This window comes from Arvicola amphibius, chromosome 1, assembly GCF_903992535.2.
Source record: "Arvicola amphibius chromosome 1, mArvAmp1.2, whole genome shotgun sequence".
Taxonomy (NCBI): Eukaryota; Metazoa; Chordata; class Mammalia; order Rodentia; family Cricetidae; genus Arvicola; species Arvicola amphibius.
Window position 1 is genome coordinate 27271581 of NC_052047.1, and position 23615 is coordinate 27295195.

Genomic DNA, 23615 nt, shown 5'->3' on the forward strand with positions numbered 1-23615 from the left:
CTCCAGGGTCCCAGCTTCAGGGAGCTGTCACTCATGCTGGGGTGGGCTTTTCGGTTCCTGTAAGCTTCCCTTCACCCATACTGCTGCAAGTAACCTAACAAAACTGACTAGTTCACCAAGTTGGATTTTGGTGCTAACCTTATTTCTGTCAACCAGATTCCCTATGCAAAGCTAGATGTGGTGGAACATGCCTTTAATCCCAGTGTTTGGGAGGCAGAGGTGTGTGGATCTTTGTGTTTGAAGTTAGCCTAGTCTACATAGCAAGTTCCAAGACAGCCAGGACTACACAGAGAGATCCTGTCTCAAAAACAAAACAAAACAAAAAAAAACCACTTCTTTCTGGGTCCCACTGTCACACAATAGATTAAAAGAGTTAGGGTGTAGCTCAGTGATAAGAGGGTGTGACAAACATTTGTGAGGCCTCAGGCTCAACCCTATCACTGAAAGACAAGTACCTAAGTAAGTTTTAAGAATCCATTATATTAGAATGCCGGTCAGTTAAATAGCCTCAGTTGGCAGACTGCAGGCAAGTCTTACTCTAGAGTATATGATATCTGCATTGACCGAGTAAGCTGGGGATGAAGGCCGAGTGTGCAGGATGACTCTAGGGATGTCTTACTCTAGAGTATATGACATCTGTGTTGACTGAGTAAGCTGGGGATGAAGGCCGAGTGTGCGGGAGGCATGAAGCACCGGGTTCAACCCACAGCGCTGGACTGCACACACCCGCAATTCTGGCCCTTAGGAGACTGAGCTAGTAGAGTCAAAAGTGCAGGGTCATTCTCTAGTGCAGAAGGACTTCAAGGCAACCTAGGATACCTGAGACCCTGACTCAACAAAGCAAACAAAAACCCAAACAAACAAGTACCTCAGCTAGTAAGCAGTATGCCCAAGTTTCTTCTCTCAGTGTTGGAAGCGGAATGCAGAGCCTCATATACTCCAGGCAAGCACTCAGCTACCCAACTCCATCCCAACCCGAATGTGTTCCACCTTAGGGATGTGGAGGGCTTCCTGTTGCCAGGGCAATGGTATTCTTTTTCAGGCTTCCGTCTCCTTTCATTCCATGCCTTTACTTCCCATTCACCCAGCTGGATATTTCCCTTAGCAGAAGCATCTGAATAGGTGTGACGCTATTCCTCCTACCTTTAGGCTTGGCTCTGCTAGTTGAAACAGACTCAGGCATCAGGGAACACTGAGTCAAGGCAGAGTGAGGCTGCCGCGTTCAGGGCACCGGTTCAGGGCACGTCTGTACGCATCAGTATAAAAATAGTTTATTTCCTGGGTTTTATTCAGTACAAACGTCAAAAAGAGAATTCAATCAAAGAAGTTCCCAAACTTATTATCAGGGCAGGCAAAGCACTGGTCAAGTAACTGGAGTTATTGGTGATAAAATTCAGAATGTTAACTAATTCCAACAAACTCCTTTCTCCCTGGAACAAATGGGGTGGTATCATACATTCCTGTGATTTTCAGAGGTTTCTGTTGTTACTGACATGTAACATTTATTAAAAACCGGGATATCCCATGATACTCAGTTCAGTTCACTGTTCCCAGTCACAGATGATCATTTTAATTCCTGTACAAAAGCGAGAGAGGATGGGTGGGGTGTGGGATGGGGGGGAGGCTCAAGCATGCATGCATGCAAAACTGTTTATACTCCTGGTTAGTGTCATCATAAATCAGCTCAGAGATGCCCATTTACTGCAGTTGGTTGGCTCTGCAAAGCTCGGCAGGAATGTCTTCTCCGGGAGCACTGCTCTCCAGTTAATGCTCCACAGCACTGCAGTAGAACAGGAATGTCAAACATTCCCGCAGCAAGTGTACTTCCCTTTGTCTCAGTGTCTCTAGGAACGGAATCTGTCGCCTGGCTTCATTCTCCACCACAAAGGCTGCCTTAAAACAAAAACGGAAGGAATGCTTTCCTATGCTTCGGGTAGGAGACAAAAGTGCTCTTGTAGAAGTTGTGGTTGAAGAACGCAGACAAGGCCTGGCTGAAGAAGACGTACGTCACCACCAGCCACCAGGTTAAGTTGTGGAACCCAAAGGTGACCGCCATGGAGATGTAGATCATCAGCTCTGCAAGGTAGTTGGCTGAAGACACATAATCGAACCAGTCTCCGAAGGGGATCCTGTGCTGGCAGTGAACGATCACACCTGAAACAGAACGGTGGCGGTGGTTAACCACTCCACTCCGCTTCCGAAACCACCAACAGGACCTCTACCAAGTATCACTCCCCCGTAGGAAAACAACCATCCCATCACATTTCCACTGGCCACCAACCACAGAGCCAGGCATGGTGTTACATGGCTTTAATCCCAGCACTTGTGAGGCACTGGCAGGTAGATCTCTGTGAGTTCGAGGCCAGTCAGTGCTGCATAGTGAGACTATGTCTCAGGAAAAGAAAAGGCCTGCTGGGCATGGTGGCGCACACCTTTAATCCCAGCACTCGGGAGATAGAGGCAGGTGAACCTCTGCGAGTTCGAGACCAGTCTGGCCTACTAAGGGAGCTCCAGGACAGCGAGGGATATACTAGTGGCCCCGTCTTAAAACAACAATAAACACAAAACAAAACAAAACAAAACAAAACCAAAAAAATCTGAAAGAGTCTCTGTTCAGGTTTCCTATCAGTTCTCACAGCACACAAGAGCTCAGATGCCAGAGTCAGGGTGCATGAGTTCAAATCCTGCCTCTCCCACTTGATATCTGTGTAACTTCACGTAAATTGCTCAGTTTCACTGTGCCTCAGTTTCCTCGTCTATAAAACAAGACTCCTGCAAACTGCACACATAAGGAGTCAGACCAGCCTAACTCGGAAGTTCAGTTTCTTTCCTTCTGCTGGGTCACGCTACCCCATACTAATGTGAGCTTTCTACACTCCGATCAGACACATGTGCGGTGCTGTCCCCAGAGGTGGGTACAGGACAGAATTACAGACTGTCAGGGAGATCATTTTACCAATGGGAGGATCACAATTCAAGAAGGTGTCTTGTCAAAAAATGAGTATTTGCTATCGACAGGGACATGAAAGAAAGGAATGAAGGGCAGAGAAAGCCATCCTCGGAGGGCTAGAGCCCATCTGGGAGGCGCTGGGAGAGACCTCACCTTTCTTGTTTCTCCTGAGGTTGCTGAGAATGACGTGGCACTTATACTGATGGGCAGATGACCAGAAGAACATCATCATTCCAAGGATGTGGAACCACCGGGCTTGTGTTAGCAGATTCTTCCCCAGGACATAGACTATAAAAACAGGAACCACCCCATCAGTCAATGCTAATTCCAGAATACCAGAGCTCCGAGAATTAAGTCATCATGTTATCCTGTATTATAGTATCATAATATTGCCTCTGGACAGTGAGAGCTGCCTCTCGGTCTCCACAGCTCTGGTGATTACAGGCAGGGACTGAGCAACATCTTCTCTTGAACATTCTTCAAATGCTTCTGGCAAGAACAGCCCATACCTGAGTGACTTACTGTGTGGTGAGATGCTTCGTGCTTCTATGATTGAGTCTTATTTTAAGCTTTCTTGCTCACATTCTCCCATTAAGAAAAAAATTCTCTAAAGAAACATCTCCCTGAGCTGTCACCCAGAGCCCTGTGAGAGAGATCCTGAATACAAAAAGCTGAGCTAACCCAGGCAGAGTGGTTGCATGCCTGCCATCCTAGTACTTGGAAACCTGAGGCAAAAGGATCAGGAGTTCAAGGCCAGCTAAGGCTGACTTGGAAAACACAATAACCACCCCTGCAAATGAGAGAGAGAGAAAGAGAGAGAGAGAGAGAGAGAGAGAGAGAGAGAGAGAGAGAGAGAGAACAAGAACATGTATGCACTGCGTTGCCTAGTTCTGTCTATTAGGAAGACCTTCTGAGGTTAAGGGTGAGTGGTCTCTCATAAAGAGAAGAAACGTAAAAGCTAAGAACACTTAAACACTTAAAAATGATGTCCTTTCTGGATTAGAGCGAGCCTAGTCTGAGAGACTGTTCCCAAAGCAGAAGAGCTGGTAGCACAACCTTCGTTTTGGTGTAGCAGCAAGAAGAGAAGGCAGGCCACTGAAGGATTCCTAGAGCCACCCAGAACTGGACAAGCAGACGGGACAGTCTTGTCTTAACTCAAGAAGCAGAACTTGTCCACTGAAAACTGGCAAAAGCCCGGGACTCTGGAGCTAAGACAAAGCCCTAAGAAGCTGACTCGGGCAAGAGCACCAAGGATCACGCTTCTCTATACAGAAACCCACAGTGGGAATGAGTTGAGGATAATTAATGGCTAACCAGAATATGCCAAATTCACGTGTGGCGATTTCAGTTCTAACCCGGTTCTTATGGACTGCAGATACGCTTTTCTCTTGCATAAGGGCCCTGTGAGGTCAGTCTGTGGCCCTGACCATTAATAGAGTACCTGAGCTTGAAGAAACTCTGTCAAGTGGACATCAGCCCAGCACACACGCAAACCTACAGTGCTTCTAGCAGGTCCTACAATCACCAAATGCAGCATTCCACACTACGGTGGTGAATTTTGATTTGAGATAGGGTTTGGCTGTGTAGACCTGGGTAGCTCGGAATTCAGTATATGGACAAAGCTGGCTTTGAACTTGAAATGATTCTCTTGTCTTCGTGCCATAGATACTGGAATTATAGGCATGAGTTAGCGTGCCTGGCTATGATACATAAGCCCACTGCTGGGCAAGTGTTCTTAAGCCTCTTTATGAAGCTGCTTCTTGTCTTGTGTCCGGTCTCAACAAAGAGGAGTAACTAACTAATCCAGTCATGACGTCCCAGGGGCTCCAGGGAACACTGTGAGGGGTGATTGGGTCAAATAGAAGCAGTGGCACAGGGGAGTGGTTGGAAGAATATTTTTGTGGGTGTCCTAGCTGTCTTTTGTAAACATTTTTATGGAGCAAAAAGCAGAAGCTGGGCTCCAGCCACAGAAGAAACTCAGAAAAGTAAGGCCAACAGAAGCAGACAGAGAGAAAGCTGGTGGGCAACCAAGGAGTTCTGGAAAGTTCCCCTGGGCGAAAAGCCAGGGTAACTGGCTGAGCATCTGAACGCCGTCGTGGAAGATGCTGGAGGAAAACCTGACTTGATTAATGGTTAACATGGTGGTTTGAGCGAGAAACGGCCTGCACAGGCTCAGGGACTTGTCTCTAGCACTGTGTGGAGCTTTAGGGGGTGCAGCCTGGCTGGAGGGAGCGCACCCCAAGACGTGAGACTTGAGACTAGATACCCCCTTCCTGCTCCCAGTTCACCCTTTCTGCTTCGTGTCATGACTGAGGTGTGATCTCTCAGCTTCCTGCTCAGCAGGCTTGCTGCCGTGCCTCCCCACTGAGAAGGATGCAACCCTCTGTAACTGTGATCTTCCTCCTGGAAGTTGTCTGACCACGGTATGTTACCAGGGCAACAAGAAAGTAATTAATACAACGCAGTCCAGAGGACTTAGGAGATGCTGCCTGAATTGGTAAGCAATTCACAAATTGAGAAGCTATCTGGTTGATGAGCCTGTCTTTCAAAGAATTCTTCTAGCCTCAGGAAGTGTATTCCAGCAACAGAGCGGGCTTTGGAGCACTCTGAGAGTGGAATCAAACAAGGAAAGGCTCAATCACTGATAGCTGGAAATACAGATCTCTGCCTCAACTTATTATACAGGGCATGGAGAAAAGGGTCACAGGAGAGCTGGGCTGAAAGCCCACGGCTTCAAGGTCAAGTTAACCTCAGCACTGAAACAGTCATTCCCACCACCCCAAAGGACCAGAGTTCTATACTGTCCGCACAGATTGCTCTTATGAAACTGATAGTCATTTATGCTATGCAGCTTCCAAAATAAGACAGCAAGCTACCTCACTTCCTTCTCTCACACAGAGCTCTTCCTGCTAGAGAACACTCGGACACCTTGAGGCCATTTCCGGAGACTGCCAGACTGGGCTGTCCTCTTCCCTCAGGCTGTCCCAGCTGAAGAAAGGCTTTGTTATACGGCAGTCATCCCAAGAACTCATGGCAAGAGAAAGGCTTGTTTTCCTTCTTCAGATGAGAACTACTGGCCTAAAGCACCTCCCTCATCTCACTTTCTGTGATTTAATCCCGCATAACTTCTTTCTCCCCCATACACCCCCAGATAGCTGGGCTCTGGTGAAGCCACTTCCTCCCATTCCCCCTTCTCCTCCTCTTTTGGACGTCTCATGCCTCCTGTTCAGAGCTTAGCTATGCTTCCTACAGGTCTCAAGAAGACTCTGTACTTTACTATTGTCATTCAAGGCTTGGCTGCTTATGCTGGTGTTTTTCAGGTTTCAGCTGTCACGGCTGACATGTCTCCCCTCTGACGTGATGACACCTGATTGCATTGCAAGGGCCACTCACCGTTCTTGTCATCCATGGGCATTTGGCTCAGCACGGTCAGGCCGACTAGGACATAGTAGACAAGCCCGAAACAGTACTGCACGACGTGAATCACCGCATTGGAGAAGACGCTGACGTAGAAACACTCGAAGAGTCTCCGCAGGCTGTGGACCCAGAGGAACACCAGCACCAGGAAGGCAGACAGAGCCAGCTCACCCACTGCAGTGCAGAAGGCAACACGGTCAGGGGCTCCTCCAGCATTAAGCCAAGCGTTCTGTTTACCCACTTGAAACAGAGCCTCACATAGGCTCAAAGTCAGAGGGCTGGAGAGGCCATTCAAACTAATGTCGTCCTCTTTCAAGTCGTGAGAACACAAGCTGAATAATGGCCATGTGGTCAGCTAATGGCAGGGTGGTGGGAAGAGGGGACAGGACTCATCTCTGATTCTACTTTATCATTTAAGAGCCTTCTAGGCTACATGGACGTCATGGGAAAGGGTCTGTGTGCTCAGGACTCAGGATCCGTGGGTCTCTAGTTCCTGTGCCAACTGCTAGATGCAAATGGTCAGGGAGAGGTTCATGGTGATGTTGGTACTGTCCTATCTGGTGGGATCCCGGGCCACACCCACCCACAAAGGCAGAGACAGAGATGGGGATCCAACAGGTGGGTGTTTCTTTTCAGACGTAAAAAGCAGAGGACAGGAGCTGGGCTGGGTGGTGAAGCACTTGCCTAGCATCTGGGAGGCTCTGGACTCCAGCTCCAGTGCTGCCGAAAGAAAAAGGAGAAATTACGTTTTCTGAGAGACCGTGGGTCCCAGGATCCACCTTCCTGCAGGCCCGTCATTGCATGAGCCAAGGAGTGTGAAGAAAGCTCATTTTTAAACATCATGAAATCCAGTCTGCTGTAACATGGACATAATCACAGGCACACAGCTTGGTGAATTTTTACTAATTCCTACGTATTACTAGCACCCAGACTGAGAACCAAGGCTTGACTAGCACCCCCTAGTGTTCACCCTGCATCGGGCTGTCCCAAAGTTGAAAACTGTTACATAAGTTCTACCAGCACAGATCTGCTTTGCTCTTTTTGGATTGTGAGTAAATTAATACCCAGTTTTTAAACTCTTTATGAACAGGATAAAACAAAGAAAACTCCTCACATCTAACCTTCCATATACATGACCATGGTAAGAAACAAAGCAATGCCCAGGTATCAGAACTCCCCCCGCCCCGTACTCGTGTGTGTGCGTACATGCGTGAGTACATGCATGTGAGTGTGTGCTGTGAAGATGTCAGAGGACAACCTGTAGGAGTCTGTATCCTCCTTCTCAAATGTGGTTCTTGCAGATGGACGTTGGACCATCAGGCCTGATGGCAAACACCTTTATCCACTGATCCATCTTACTAGATCTTTTTCAATGTTTACCAAAAGGTAATTTTTAAAAATCAAATTTCTGTGAGTCCCAAGGCATGATTCTGGCTGCAGCCGTATAAATATGATAAATGTTTCAATGCAAACCCAGGGATTTCCAAAGCTTCCCCAGCATGTGTGAGGCCCTCTTTGTAAGCTTATCAGCATACTGACAATATCAGAGGGAGAGCAGCCCGCCCTGCATTCAACACAGGCTTGCCAGGCTGTGGACCAGTCATGCACACCCTGTCTGCCCTCCACTTTCCAGGCCCTGCAGAAGGGCCTGATTGGTGAACTGCAGACAGGAACCAGGAACAGGCTAGAGAGCCAAATTACCTCGGAACGGCGTGGCCCCAAGAGTTCTGAGCAAAGCACGCAGCCAGTTTGGAAAAGGTGCTCCCAGGAAGAGAGATTGAGAAAGGGACCAGAGCAGGAAGCCATTCCACAACACCGAGATGATGTAGAAGTGGGAAAAATACCTGCAACAGGAGGAAGAGTTAGGTAACCACCAGCTAGGACCTCACAAGAGGAGGATTCCGAGCTCCTCTGCCACCCCGCCCCCAAACAATCATCCGTTTCCCCAAATAGAGTTTTGGTTTTAAACAGAACCTGAATTCTGCAGGAGGGAATGTTTCAAAATGTACTTTCAAATCCTGAGACTTGTTAAACTGGACTGGAGAAAGATCCATTAATGGTCTCATCTCTGGGTAACAAGAGTGACCCCCAAGTTCTCAGAAGGAGCCACAGCTCCCTACACGGAAGATCTAGACCATGCCAACACCAGTGAGATCCATGGAAGTCTTGTAGAACCCAAACAGGATTGCAGTAAGGGCCAGCCATACAGCTGCCCGCAAGCGTCATGCAACCAGATGCAGAGCTGGAAGAACACTTCCAACGCGGATGTTAGGAACTGAACCAGACCCAAGGTCTACACAACTCAATAAACGTCTATATTGTTAGAGTGGGCTCAGAGCAGAAGCTGTGGGACATACATTAGGTTTAACCCTTTTAATTTCTAATATAGTTTATGCACTTGTCTGCCATCAACACCAAAAAAATTCGTGGTGGAATTTGAAGTAGAAAAACATATCTGCTTTCATAACTTGTGTCCAGCACCTACATCCAGTCCTTCCTTACCCTGTGTATTTAGCCTTTTTCTTCTCTTTTCATGTTATAATGTACCCACATGTATATGTGTTTGCACATATACATCTCATTGGCTAATGAGATGACATGTAGTTTTTTTTCTTTCTCCCTCCCTCCCCTCTCTCTTTCTTTCATTATGTGACCCCACTTAATATTATACATTCCAAGTCTAAACCTTCTACATGAATTTAAAAATTTTGCAGGAAAATGGATGGACCTAAAATGTATACTATTAAGTGGGGTCAACTTGCACACTTTCCAATCAAAGGAAAAGGCTGCAAAGGCAGTGAGAGGGGTGTGTGCTGGGTGTGCTCCCTTGTGGCTGTGTGACAGGACCTGGAGAAGATGGCAGGGGACACAGGGCATGGAAGGATGCAGGCTTTTTAAATGGGGATTCATTTAGGCATACCACATATTTTAGAAAGAAAATCATTATTCAATCCTTCCAAAAGTTTCAAAACATCTTTCTGAGGGGCTGAAGATATGGCTTAGCAGTTAAAAGAACTTGCTGCTCTTCTGAAGGACCAAGGTTCCATTCCTAGCACCCCATGGCAATTCACGACCATCACAACCATCCAGTAAAAGAGGGATACAGCTGCCTCTTCTCGCCTCCAGGGGCACCAGGCATGAGCATCATGCCCAGGTATATATGCAGGCAAAACACCCCTAAACAAATAACACTAATAAATACAAATAATACTAATAAAACACCCATCTGTTGGGGACAGAGACTAACTAGTTTTGAGATAAAGGATGTAACCCATCTGTTGGGGACAGAGACTATCTAGTCTTGAGATAAGGATGCAGCCCATCTGTTGGGGACAGAGAAACTATCTAGTCCTGAGATAAAGGATGTAACCATCTGTTGGGGACAGAGACTATCCAGTCCTGAGATAACGGATGCAGACTGGGACCTGGACATGAGAAGGGGCATGCCATTTCATCTTTACAACAGGTCCACAGTTGGAAAGTCAGGGCTCTGAAAGGCTGAGTTCCTTATCCAAGGTCACAGTGGTGGCAGCAGCTGGCTCTAGACACAGCTAGAATGACTGGTGTTTACATCACATTGTTGCCCTCTGGTCTTCAGACACGCTTGCGCGAACCAGTTTTCCTAATCCTGTATCACACATAGCCAGTTTACGCGACACCTAAAGGCAAGTTAATTAGTAGTTTCGAATGAATTACTGGGCTATGCCTTACGGCTCTTCTTGTTCCATGGCACCTCTGGTTTAAATACACAACGTATTGTTTTTCAGTCTCATATTTATTCTGCTGTCTGAATGTCTTTCTATAGTAAGCACTTTCTAGTCTTTACAGGAGGTCCTATCGCTTGCTTGTAGTTAAGGAGACAGCGAAGACTCCAAGTGCAGAGCTCCAACCCCCATTGCCTTCTGGGGGAAGACACTCTGCTCCTTCCTCCTTCCGTAACTTGCTTCCTAGAAGAGCTGTTTTCCAGGTCCCGGGAGCAGGGACACAGCAATCTTCTGACCGCACGAGGTTGGGTGTGGGTACTCCTCTAACCACCACTTGGATGATTATTATGGGCTGTGGCTGATGGCATGGAGGAGGAAGGTCTGTTGGGGAGTGGAGTTACCATTTTAAGTAAGGCAGGTATGGAAGGCCCCACTGAAGATAAAATCGAGAAGCTTTAACCCACGGGCTGGCTGAGAGGGAGTATTTTCAGGTGATGGAAAGGCTCTGGGGTAGGATGAGGATGAGTATAGAGCTGGAACAGGGCCAGCGGGAGCAGGTTACAGGACGAAAAGTCAGAAGGGAGACAGGACTGCATAGGGCTGGAGTCCAGGACACACAGTCTTATTTACATGCGTGTGCACTGAGTGCTGGAACTGGCCCTGGAGTTAAGCCAGGTAAGCCTGGGGATAATTAGGGAAGGGATGCTACCCAGGTGACTGGCCTGCGCTCAGTACTTTGATGCTACCCCCACCTTTGACACCTGAGGATACCATGATGCTTCAGCTGTAATCCACACGGGGCCACCATCTTCTTCCTGGACTAACACAGCAGCCTCTTGCCCAGTCTCACTCATACAATGGCGCCATCCTTCATGTCCTGTGATGCAATGTTTTCCCTCTGCCACAGAGCAGTTTCCATTCCCCTGAACAACGTCCCAATCCGTCCTGGCCCACAAGCCTCTGCGGAGAGGCTCTCTCCCCACTCCACCCTTCCGCCCCTAGGTAGTGCCGCCTCTACTCTTATTCCTGCTCCGATAGCCTTGCTGGGTCTCCTCTGGACCACTTGACAGCCTTAGAAAAGATTCTGCTTCTCTGAAATTTGCTGATATATTTTTCTGTTTGCCTATCAGCTTCACGGAGCCTAGACTAGCTCGGAGATTAGGAGCAGACCCTCTGGGAAAACTGGCACAGTAACCGCGTCAAGGACAAATAGCTCATTCACAGAAGAAACTAGTCAAAGCAACTGAGCATCCAGCCCCTTAGCCTCTGTTTCAGACTTTCTGGTAGGAGGGCCTTTTTGCTGAGACTGCTATAGCTGGTGACAAAGGTAAATGCTGCTTGGCAAAGGCTCTGGGCCCTTCTCAAAATGTCATCATAAACATAACACACATGGAGGATACTAAGAAAAGCAATTAAATGGACATCTAGGTAATCCAATCATTAAAAGTCAAGTTTACGCCATAAGGAACCCATGTGTTTATTGTGCATTGAACAATGAGCTCTAGAGGTGAATAAGCACTATGTTTTTGTGGCTATAGAAACAATACTGTTTCAAGGAGTCTTCACTGTTTTTTTTTAATGTATTATAGTTTATCAAAAACTTGGAGACATTGCTATTGTCCTGTGGTTTGTTGGTGACATCCATAATTAAGGAAATGCTAACTTTCTAGCAGGAGGTTGATGAAGATACAGATGTAACCCGTATCCAATCCACAGATTCCGACTGCTTCTGATGCCCCTGGACTCCAGTGTTGGAATCTGGGCAGCACCTGACCGGCAGAGCCCCATGCAGTGATAACAGTTTCCATGTTATTTGGTGCTATTTTGAAATTTTAGAAACAGAAGTGTTTCTATCTACTGTGGAAGCCAAGAACAATGAGACTTTTGGGTCCTGGTCACTTATTTATACAGACTTTTTGGGGATTCAATCAAAACAAGAAAAGCAGTTATTGTCTTGATTAAAAAACAAAACAAAACAAACAAGCAACCCCCACCGCCAATTCAAACAAACAAACAGCTAGTACCAGACTCGAGAACAGAAAACAACATTCCAGGAACTTAGGTTTTATTCTTGCTTCCTTAGGAGAAAATAACTACAGACTAAATGACCTAAGTACTACCACATGTGCTGAAGAAACGTGGTTCATTGCTGCCTATCTGTAAGCGTAGAAGTCACAGGCTTAATTTTTATTTTCATTTCTGAGAATGATATTACATTTTACACAAGGAAAACCTATTCAAAATACTTAGGTAATAAGCACACTGGCTAAGATGAACAATATTATAAAATCTGGATTAACCAAGAAATTACGAAGTGCCACCCTCTGGGAGTAAATCCACAGCCATTTAATCTCTCAGACATGACTCAGGCTTGCATGGGGCAAGAGCCTGCCAGTGAGGCATGCCGGGGGTTAAGAGTTTGGGTTTGTAGGCTGACAGGTGGGATTCAAGGTCTGGCTGCCATTCTCACTGGTGTGACAAGCCTGCATTTGTATGTAAGTGGGTGGGAATGGTGACAATGACATGTCCCTCACAGGCCTGTCATGAGGACGAAATGAAGAAAGGCATTTAGTGCTGGGAGTCTTGAGTACATGACGCACGGGCAATTCAGCCGTGGCTTCTAATTCACTATACTTTATTTTATTTTTGCTCATGAAAAGTGCTAAGCACAATGTCATTGAAGATAGTTGGAAACCAGAGAGAAGTATAAAGTTGGCAGCAGAATGCTACTTTATTCAACTCTAGCTACCACCTTGTCATATAAACGGGAGGCAACAATTAGGAAGGAAATGACCGGCAAGACACAAGGTGAGAGGGCTTTGTTGCCATGTATTCTGAAGACCTTGTCATTTTTGATGCAAATGCTCCCCTGGTTTTTTCTTTGCCTCACTTAAAAATGCCTTTCCTTACTGGCCTGGATTTGTGGGACCTTCCCCAGTACTGAAAAAACAAAGTACAATTTAGGGGAAAACATCAACGTCCACCACCACCTCAGAGCACTTGGACACCGCAGAAGGTTCCGCTCTAGAATTCTGGAAAAGGAAAGAATAATTATTTCACAACAGTGCTGGAATTACAAGAAGCCCAGAGTGCCAAGTGTTACAGGGATGAACACAGGTAAAGCTCACCTCTTCTTGGCTTTTATACAATGACAGGCTTAAGTACAAGAGCTGATGAGCCCCATCCACAGCCAGAAAGGGTAGAAGTGATTTGTAAGTGTGCTTTTAAATCCAGGGATACTAGGACCTTTGTCAAAAGCCAGAAAATAAATTACTATATAGCAGAAAGGGATACAGGCCAACCAAACCTGATTACAACAGGATGGCAGAGTTGGCTCACGTGTTTAAAACTGAGCCTCTAAGAAACCATTTTTCAGGGCCTTATGTCTTTACCGTAGCAGCTACTCTGCGTGGCTCCATTTTGCCACTACACCATACATTCTTCGTGGATCTCTGCTCTCAGACTGAACCCCAGATAGATCGCTCTCCAACAGTCAAGAGAGCTGTAGCCAGCCCACTTTTCTGTGTTCCTTGGCAATTCCACCACCATCTGCAGAGGTGGGCACTGTTTATAGACTTTGAAAATAACCTAGACAAACCCATCACATTCCTTCAAATTCAGTTCCAAATGCAAAAGTATGATACATTTCAAAGAAAAGACACAGCTTTACCATCTAGAATAGTGCTAAACTGACTTCTCCATCTACATACGGAATTCAACGTGGGGCAAAAATGAGAAAACCATGGAGCAAGTCTCACATATTCAGAGTGAATTCTATTTGTGTCCGGAAGATTTTAGTATTTCACAACTTTGTGAAACCTTCCGGGATGGGACATCTTGGGCCAGCTTGCCAGCGCACCTGCTGAGATGCAGGCACGGCATGTCTGCGACGCTGCAGGATGGTACCCTCTAGATCTCCTTCGTGACTGTGATAGGTTGGGGAGACAACAGGGGAAATCAAGGAAGATCCAGTCACGTAGACAGAATCACACGACCTCAAGTTAAGAGTTTTGGGAAGGGGAAGTGGAGAATTTGGGGAAAAGACCCTAGGGTCCTTGGCCAACCTGGGGGATGCTCAGTCATTTCCGGGGACGGCTCTGGGCAGCCACAGGCTCGCGTGCCCGCGCAGCCTCGGCTGCCCCCTGCCGGGCGCGCCCCGCCACCGCGGTTACCTCTTGGGGACATCGAAGGCCCTGCAGACGGCGGGGCGGCACGGGCCGGACAGCTTGGTCTTCCCGTAGCGGATGAGGTCCTGGAAGAGCGCACAGCTCGGCAGCAGCCCGGCGGGCGCCAGCTGCAGGAGCAGTGCGAGCAGGAAGGCGGCGGCCAGCGCCAGCCACAGCGCGCGCAGCGGGTTCAACGCCGAGAGCTCGACCACGGCCCAGCCAGCCATGGCCCGGGAGCGGGCTACGCACGCGCGCCACCCGCCCTCCCGCCTTGGCGGCGCGCTTGGCTGTGACGCGACACCTGGGCGGGGACGCGCGGCCCCGCCCTGGCTCTCCATTCCAGAGCGGCGCCACTGCTGCCCACCGGCTTCATGGGAACAACGTTTTGAACTCTCACGGCCTCTAATCCTGCACAGGCATTCCTAGATGCAACTCCATCTTGAAATTCTGCAGAAACATGCAAGAACACCTGCTACAAGTCTTTAAAAAAATAAATTGCACTTATTTACTTATTTAGTGGAGTGGGAACACACCAAGATGTGTGGTTGGAAGCCTAAGATAGCTTGGGGGAATTGGTTCTCTCCTTCCACCATGAGGCACGTGGAATCTGACTCTCGTGGTCAGGTTCTCGTCAGCCCAGGTATCTGTAAACTTGAACTGTTAGGATTACTGCTGAGAAAAGGTGTAAAGAGAAATTTCTGTTCAAGTCCAGGCTGGATTCTTGTCTGGGTTTCCAAAAGGTCCCCCAAGAGTCAGGTTCTGAAGGATGTTAGTACCACACTGGGTCCCCAGGAACAGACAGATTCATCAATGTGCTCCAGATGGAGATCACTGCAAATGCAGGACTCACCTCAGGAAGGGCCTTGGTGAAGAGATTCTAGGCGCTGTCAACTGTGGAGTGGAAAAGCAGAGTAATGTCCTCCATGGACGTGAGTTTGTTACCTATCTGCTTGCTCCACGATGTTGTTCGGTTCTATGGACAATGAGTCTTAACTACGGCTGACAGAGAAGTAGCCACCTGCTGTGTCTGCTGCCTTTGCTGCTGTAATGAAAACGGAAGATTTGGAAGACCTGTAGATACTCACTGGCTAGAGTCCTAGGGGAACAGGACAACAGGTCCCCTTGGAGAGACATTCTTCTCTCCAAGGATCTGGCTCTTGCTCCGATGCTGTCTTTTAGTTATCAACGAAAGACACTATCGTGGTGGATGAAGGCCTGGTTCCCTATTGACAGCTTGGTGGCATTTCAGGTCCTTGGCTATCACAGGCTACTCACAAAGGAGGGAGCAACTGGGATCCAACTGCACCTCTGTCATACAGATCTTTATCACAGCCTTATATCCAACAGAAAAATGGAAACACCGTGAATACACCTTGATGTGTTTAGCCAAATTATGATACATTCACTTTTTTCTCTTAAAACATTTCTTATTTTTAGAGAGAGAAAGTGTGTGTGTGTGTGTGTGTGTGTGTGTGTGTGTGTGCACAATTGAATACAGGTGCTCTCAGTTCACAAACTAAGTCAGATCCCCTGGAGCTGGAGTTACAGGCATTTGTGAGCTGTGGGCCTATGGTGGTCTGAATGAAAAATGTTCCTCCTAGACTCACGTATTTGAACATTTGGTCTCTGGTTGGTGCTCTCTGGGATAGGTTGTGGAACCTTACAACATGGAGTCTTCCTGGAGGAAATATGTCACTGCGGGCAGATGTCTGCATGTTTATAGTCTTACCCCATTTCCAGGTCACACTTTCTGCTCTGTGTTTGTAGCAGACGGTGTGACCTCTCGGTGTCTTAGTTAGCTTTCTACTGTTGTGCTACAACACCATGATGAAAAGCAACGTGGGGAGGAAAGGTTTATTTCAGCTCAGTTTCCACATCACATGATGGAGGACTTTCATTAGTTAATTAATAAAGAAACTGCTTGACCCAATATGTCAGAATATAGGTGGGTGGAGTAGACAGAACAAGATGCTGGGAGAGAGAAGGCAGACATTTCAGGCAGTCGCCATAGGCAGTTGCCATGCTTCTCCTCTCCAAGACAGATGCAGGTTAAGATCTCTCCTGGTAAGTGACCACCTTGTGGTGAACACACATTACTAAAAATGGGTTAAAGCAAGATATGAGAATTAACTAATAAGAGGCTGAAACTAATGGGCCAGGCAGTGTTTAAAAGAATACAGTTTCCGTGTAATTATTTTGGGTGTAAAGCTAGCCGGGTGGCGGGACGCAGCCCCGCAGCTCCATCTACAATCACAGTCCATCGTGGCCTAACAGTAAGGTTCCAACTGGCAGCTCACATCTTTCTCCTCTTGTGGCTCCATGGCATCTCTCTGACTCCCCTCCTCTCTCCCAGCATTCAGTTTAGTTTTCCCCACCTAGCTCTACTCTACGCTATCACAGGCCAAGGCAGATTCTTTATTCATTAACCAATAAAAGCAACACATAGAAGGACTTCCAACACCAGTATCTTTTCACAGCAATAGAAACTCTAAGACAGGGACATAGTCACAGTTAACATTTCTATTTCTATGGGATCTTCTGGGAAGATCATTTGTAAACACATTGCAGGGACTAAGTTTCCTAGTAGGAGTTTCTTCTTTAGATATCTAACCTAGGGAAAGATTCAAAATTGTGTGTGTGTGTGTGTGTGTGTGTGTGTGTGTGTGTTTGTGTGTAAAACAGGAACAGGATGAGTAGTGGAGTCTCGAGGAAAAATGACCCCATAGATTTTGGTTTGAATTTTAGTGAGAACAAAGTTTATGACTGGAGAAACCTCTTGTAGAGGGCAGTGACTGAACCAGAAGCCAGGCATGGAACTCTGTTTTTGAGCATTTGTGTGTGTTTAAATTCTCACAAGAGTGATTTCAAAAGTGAAAAACTGTGCTGTTTGGGTCATCCTTTGGGAAGATTACTACATTCAGTCTTGGTCAATACCTTGCTTGGTCTTCCTTCATTTAACTAGCAGCATTAGCATGGTTAGTCACTGACCACAACTGCACTCCTCAGCCATGGTGTGCTTTTGGTTACTCAGGCCCCAAACTTTGAACTTAACCTTAATTCTAGGCTTTCTCTCACACCCCAAATACAACCTCTTAGCAAATCCTGTTGTCTTGATGTCTTAGATATTGTTACTGTTGCTGCGATGAGACACCATGACTATGCCACTTAGGGAGGAAAGGGTTCATTTGGCTTAAGATTACTGTTCATTATTGAAAGAAGTCAGGACAGGAATTCAAACGGCAGGAACCCAGAGGCAGGAGCTGATGCAGAGGCCATGGAAGGGAGCTTCTTACTGGCTTGCTCCACATGGCTTGCTCAGCTTGCTTGTTTATAGAATCCAAGACCACCAGCCCATGATGACATCATCCACAATTTTTTGGTTGGGCCCTCCCCCATTGATGACTAATTAAGAAAATTCTCTGCGCGATGTGGGATTCCCCTCTGTAATAAGGGAACTGCTTTGGGTCTATAGCAGAGCTACAGGGGAACAGAGCTAGGTGGGGAAAACTAAGCTGAATGCTGGGAGAGAGAAGGCGAAGTCAGGAAGAAGCCATGTAGCCCCTGCCGGAGACAGACACTGGGAACTTTACCAGGTAAGCCACAGCCATCTGGAAATACACAGACTGATGGAGATGGGTTAAATTAAGATGTAAGGGTTAGCCAATAAGAAGCTAGAACTAATGGGTCAAGCAGTGATTTAAATAATACAGTTTCTGTGTGATTGTTTCGGGGCTAAGTGGCCAGGAACCAAAAAGTGGCCTCCTTACATCTGCAGGCTTGTCTACAGCCTGATCTTATGGAGGTAATTTCTCAATTGAGATTCCCTCCTCTTAGATAACTATAGCTTGTGTCTTGCTAACATAAAGTAGCCAGCCAGGCAGCATACTGGACCTTCAAAATACAAATTCAAATCCAACATCTGCAGTGTTTTATACTAAAGACCTTAAGGCATCTTAGAAAATGGGAAAAAGAAATAAAAGGAATAAGCTCTGAAAATCAAGAAAGGAAACTGTTGACAGAGATTTCTGTCCTGCCCAGTTCCACAGCTGCTCAGTCCCCCAAAAAACCATATTGAGGTCTACATTAGTCATAAACTGATTGGCCTGTTAGCTCAGGCTTCTTAACTCTTTCTGACATCTTGAATTAGCCCATAATTCCTGTCTGTGTTAGCCATGTGGCTTGGTACCTTTATCAGTGAGGTGTTCTCATCTTGCTTCTGCACCTGGGTGACAACTGCAGACTGAGCCTTTCCTCTTCCCAGAATTCTCTTGTTTTGGTTGCCCCGCCTCTACTTCCTGCCTGGCTACTGGCCAATCAGCATTTTATTAAAACACAAGTGACAGGGTACAGACCATTGTCCCACAGCAAGAAGCTCTCACTGTTTGAAGATGTTACATGGCCATGTCCACAGATAAGCTAACAGAGATGAGATTGCCAAAGACAAAAGTCAACTCTTAAATATTGCCTTTTCTATTTCCCAGCAAAAAACAGAAAACAAATGTTTCAAAGGTACAGTTTATAGTATCATAAAATATCATGTGTCTAGGAATAATTCTAATAAAAAGTTCATAAAACGTCACTAAAAACATAATAAAACATTACTGATATTAAAGGAAAGTATGTTCAACCGAAGTGAGAAGCTTATATTTGGATGGCAAAGCATGGTTAAGATGATAATTCTCTCCAAGCTTGATTATGAAATGAACCTAATAAAATCAAACTCCAGTTTGCTGAAACGTAACAAACTGATCCCAATTTACACAGAAGTAGGAAAGTCAAAGTGGAGCCAAGAAGCTCTTGCAGATGAAGTGAGTTTGGAAGACTTGCTTCCTGATTTGCCAAGACCAATACAGAAAAGTTATTCTGTCTGTCTATGACCTACCAGATGCTTCCAATTGTTTAAGCAACCAGCTAAACACGTGTGAGGACAGCCTTGTCAAATCAATACGGCTCATAAGCAGGATGTGGGCTTTGTGATTACTAATGTCTACAAGCTTTGCGGCTCTCCAAGTCTAGGCCCTGCTGATGGGTGTTCTCCGTCACCAGAAAGACGCTAAGGGAGAGAACAGTACCCATGCAGGAAGGCAGCCATGGTAGGAGACAGAGAAGAATTTGGGGCTACCATACCCGACAAGCTCTACAGTGAGGTGGGGTCTCAGCTCTGGCTTAGGCCTGTCACAGATGCCACTGCTCTGGGCACTTGCACAATACATCTGAAGTCCGTACGCTCTGAGGTCTCAGGTGACGTCCTCTTACTTCATCCCCTATAGTCACATCTTCTCTGCTTCTGGGATATGTTTTCTCTCCTGCACGTGCTGTCATGCTCCTTCAAGTCGTTTTCTTTGCTACAGTCAGAATCGGTTCCCCGTCCTTTGCTAGACTGTAAGGGGATTTACTAGCCGGCATGAAACCCAGACTACTGTCTAGGGAGTTCCTCTCTTGAGAAAATGATAAGCATGGGGCTGAGGAGGTAGCTCAGTCAGTAAAGTGTTTGCTGTGGAGTTGTGAAGACCTGCGTGTGCCCATGTAAGGAAGCGGGGGTCTGCAAGATGTGCCTGTGATCCCTGCACTGGAGAGCTGGAGACAGGAGGACCACCTTCAGAGATGGCTTGCTGTGGACCACCTTTGGATGAATGACCTTTGTGAACTTGGGCTTCCACGGGAGACTTCATGCCAATAAATATAAATAAATAAATTAGTGGATAGTGATTGAGGAAAATACCTGCCATTGACCTATGGCTTTCACATACATGTATACACACATGAACACACACATATACACATACATTTTCGATAAGATAACCATGAAGAGACATCTGGCAGGCAAGATTGTCCCATACGCCCTGAAGCAGGTTTCTTCTATGTTCATAGGATCAGAGAAGATGCAAACACTGAAAGCACACTCTCTGGGGAGGGAGAGGGGGTTTGCGCTGTGGTTCTAGAAATGGAAATCACTTAGAGATCTTTAGAAGAAATGGGGGGGGGGGTAAGTTCCTGTAGAAAGCAGCTTGCGCACTCAGCTGGAGACAACAGCTAATAGACACGTGATGTGTTCCAATTACTGGACCTTGCTGCAAGTGTCTGACATATTGAATTAGTTAAGCATGGCCCTCCGGAGGTCAGAGCTAGTTATATCCATTTTACAGAGGGATCCAGAAGCGAGAACTCGATTTAAGTTGTTCAAAATCTCACCAGTAATGAATGTTTGTGGGTCTATCAAAAGGAGCAGAACCTCATGTAGGTGTGGCCCAGCAGAAGCACGCATGCTTAGCATGGGTTAGACCCTGGGTTCAGTCCCCAGCAGCAAAACAACAAAGACACGCAAAATAACTGCAAGTGTGTTATGGGCTTAACTCGTTGGTGCTGAAGAGAGCAATGGAGCCCTTGATGGCCTTTGGAGAGTTTTCTGGGTGGTGAGGGCTGCATCTAGTAATGTTCAGCAACGTTGGTTCTTTGCCCGAGTGCCCTGTGAGGGAGGCAGTGGTCCTGTCCCTGGTCTCTGGGAAGCAGCATCATGTGACCATTTCCCCTAGTGGACATTTCTTTGGAGGCTAAAATTAAGGACGGTAGACTCGCACTCATTAAAAGGAATTACTGAAGGAAAAAGTTCCTAGACTTTTTAGTGCCGTAAATCTCCACTCGTCCTTCAGGACCTCTCCCCGCTTTCAGCCCTTCTGTAGCGCAAAAGGGACAACTGGAGCCAGAAACTGACCAATCACTGAGCACCCTGGCTGTGAACCCATAGTCAGAGAAACAAACACACCCCTGTATGGGAGACCTGGACCAGGGAGAGAAACATCTTTATCTCTGAACTCAGAACTGAAAACATGTGCCCTGGCTCTGAAACTAGTGTCAAAGAAACACATTTTGTCCCTAGAATTAGAGCCAGTGAAAGTAATATGCCCTGGTCCTAATGTTAGAGTCAAAAAGCTAAAGAGGACTAGGGAAAGAAACACAGTTTGACCATGAAGTCAGAGTCATCTCTGCCCCTGCCCAGTTAAACTGGCCAATCCCTGAGCAGGGAAAAAAACCAACCAATCCCCCACCCCCACCCCTATCTCCCTGGGAAAACTCCGCCCCTAAAAAGCCCTTCACTGGTTCAGTTAAGAGCTGCCCATAAGTGGCAGAGGCAGCCACCCTCCTGGACTCCTGCTTCCCAAATAAATCTGTTTCTCAAAAGAGTCTTGGGTGATGACCTTCATTTGCCTGCATAGAACAGAAGAACCTGGCTGGGACATCTGTACCTTAGGAGACTAAGCTGAAAAACCTTGCTGAGATGCTTCCTAGGGGGCCTCAAAAAGGTGGAGAAGAGCAGAAGAACCTTGCTAGGAAGCTCCTTAAATGGCATTCCTCTGAGCCGGAGGAGATTGCTACCTTTCTGCAGGGGCTTCCCCTAGCAGAGTGTTAGCAGAAGAAACATCTAGGGCGGGAGAAGACAACTCTGCTAGAACACTCCCGAAAGGGAGCAGAGCAGAACTCAGCTGTAGCAACTCTCTAGGAGAGGAGTAGGATCCCTATATCCTGTGGGGAGACCATCTCCCACCGCACCCCAGCTTCAGGTAGCCTGGCTTCCTGATAGGACACCTTTCCTCCAGGGCTGAGCTGTCCTATTGTGGCTCTTCCCAAGTATATCCTGGCTTCTGGATAAGTCGGGATATCCCAATACCACTACTGTACCACATTCCCCTACACCTTCCAATAGTACATATCTTGGGGTTTGTTCATTCCCTGTTTTTCACTTTCACAGACAGGACTTTTTTTCAAAGAACATTTCTGTTTATAGGAAAACAGCTTAAAGCGCTCCCATAAGCTCTCTTGTTCCTGGTACTATCTGTCTGAGTCCCGTCCTAGTTTTCTTTCTGTTTCTCCGATGAAATACTCTGATGGAAAGCAGTTTAGGAGAGAACGGATTTATTTTAGCTCACAGTTCTTGGTTACAGTTCGGACAGGAACTGAGAGTCATATCCACAGCCAAGAGAGGAATGAATACAAGCTTATATTCATAGTGCTCGGCATGATTTCTCCACTTTTACATGGTTCAGAAACCCAAGCCCAGGGGATGGTGACACCCACAGCAGGCTGGGTTCTCCTGCATCACTTCAAGTCTAGACAATCCCTCACTGATTTCTCTTTCCAGGTGACTCTAGATTGTGGCCAGCTGACAACTGAAACGAACCATCACAAATGGTTTGTTATGACTGCTGAGTAAATATATAGTCATTTGTAGCCTATAGTTTATAGCTAGTTACAATTGGTATTATAATTAATAGTTCTATTAACTACAGCCCAAGTTTATGCCGGGGGGCTACTTATAATTATTATTCTCTAGAATAATAGGATCTCAGTATGTAGCCCTAGCTATCCTTGCTATGTAGACAGGCTGACATTAAATTTACGGTGATCTTTCTACGTCAGCCAACCGAGTGTTGGAATTACAGACACCTGCCACCATGCCCCACTGGCTTGTCCCACTTAGTGCAGTCCGTTTGGTCACGTGTACCATGTCCCACATTCACGATTAGAACAGCGGGAAGAATGCTCTCATTGACCTAGAACTTCTCAGTGTTCTCCATCTCTGCTACCCTGGCGAACCAAGGACATTCTCCTATCTAGCCCCCAATCATAGTCTTCCCATCCCCCCGCTCCACTACCCGCTTTTAATGCCAAAATGTCTCAGGTTGGGTCCTAGAGTATGGGTCTATCTTTTTTTTTTCTTTTTGGTTTTTTGAGACAGGGTTTCCCTGTAGTTTCTAGAGCCTGTCCTGGATCTAGCTCTTGTAGACCAGGCTGGTCTCGAACTCAGAGATCCGCCTGCCTCTGCCTCCTGAGTGCTGGGATTAAAGGCGTGCGCCACCACCGCTCGGCTGGGTCTATCTTATACTAGAGAAGATATAGAGCTTATCTTCTCTAGCCTTTGGACGCACACTTCAGGTTCTGCCATGTCCCTGCACAGCTTGGTACTAAATTTCCTTTTAGTTCTGTGTTTGGATTTATAAATATTTTTGGCTTAGGAGTTTTCTTCCTGGATGAGAGCAGTACACACTGGATGTTTCCAGCTTATTCCCAGATGCACAGTTCTTACATGCCTATAGCGAGGCCCCCTCTGTCTTTCCAGGCTCCAGAAGCCCCATTTGTGTTTGGCTGAAGGTTTTAAATGCTGTCCTGACCTTTGCCCTGGACATTTGTACCTTCGGTTTTACTCACTATGACAAATGCATGTTATATCTTCTTTTTCATTGCCTCTTGCCCCTGCCTGTTTTCCCATGCATAGGCAGGTAATGGTTACTCATCTGGAAGGTTTTAACAAGCTGGCAGGAGGCCTAGGCAAAAGAAGACACACGTGCTCCAAACCCTACATCGGTTACGTCTTTCCAGTTT

At 46.7% G+C, this 23615-nt stretch overlaps 1 protein-coding gene across 1 annotated transcript; it reads right to left on the reverse strand.

Moving 5' to 3' along the window:
* Nucleotides 1-1249: 1249 nt before the first annotated feature.
* On the reverse strand, nt 1250-14473 carry Srd5a3 (steroid 5 alpha-reductase 3). The gene is made up of 6 exons (XM_038334954.2): nt 14244-14473; nt 8069-8211; nt 7052-7087; nt 6344-6541; nt 3104-3238; nt 1250-2154 (listed from the first exon to the last, which is right to left on the reverse strand). The coding sequence occupies exons 1-6, from the start codon at nt 14462-14464 to the stop codon at nt 1895-1897; spliced, it is 993 nt and encodes a 330-aa protein (XP_038190882.1). The 5' UTR covers nt 14465-14473; the 3' UTR covers nt 1250-1894.
* Nucleotides 14474-23615: the final 9142 nt, after the last annotated feature.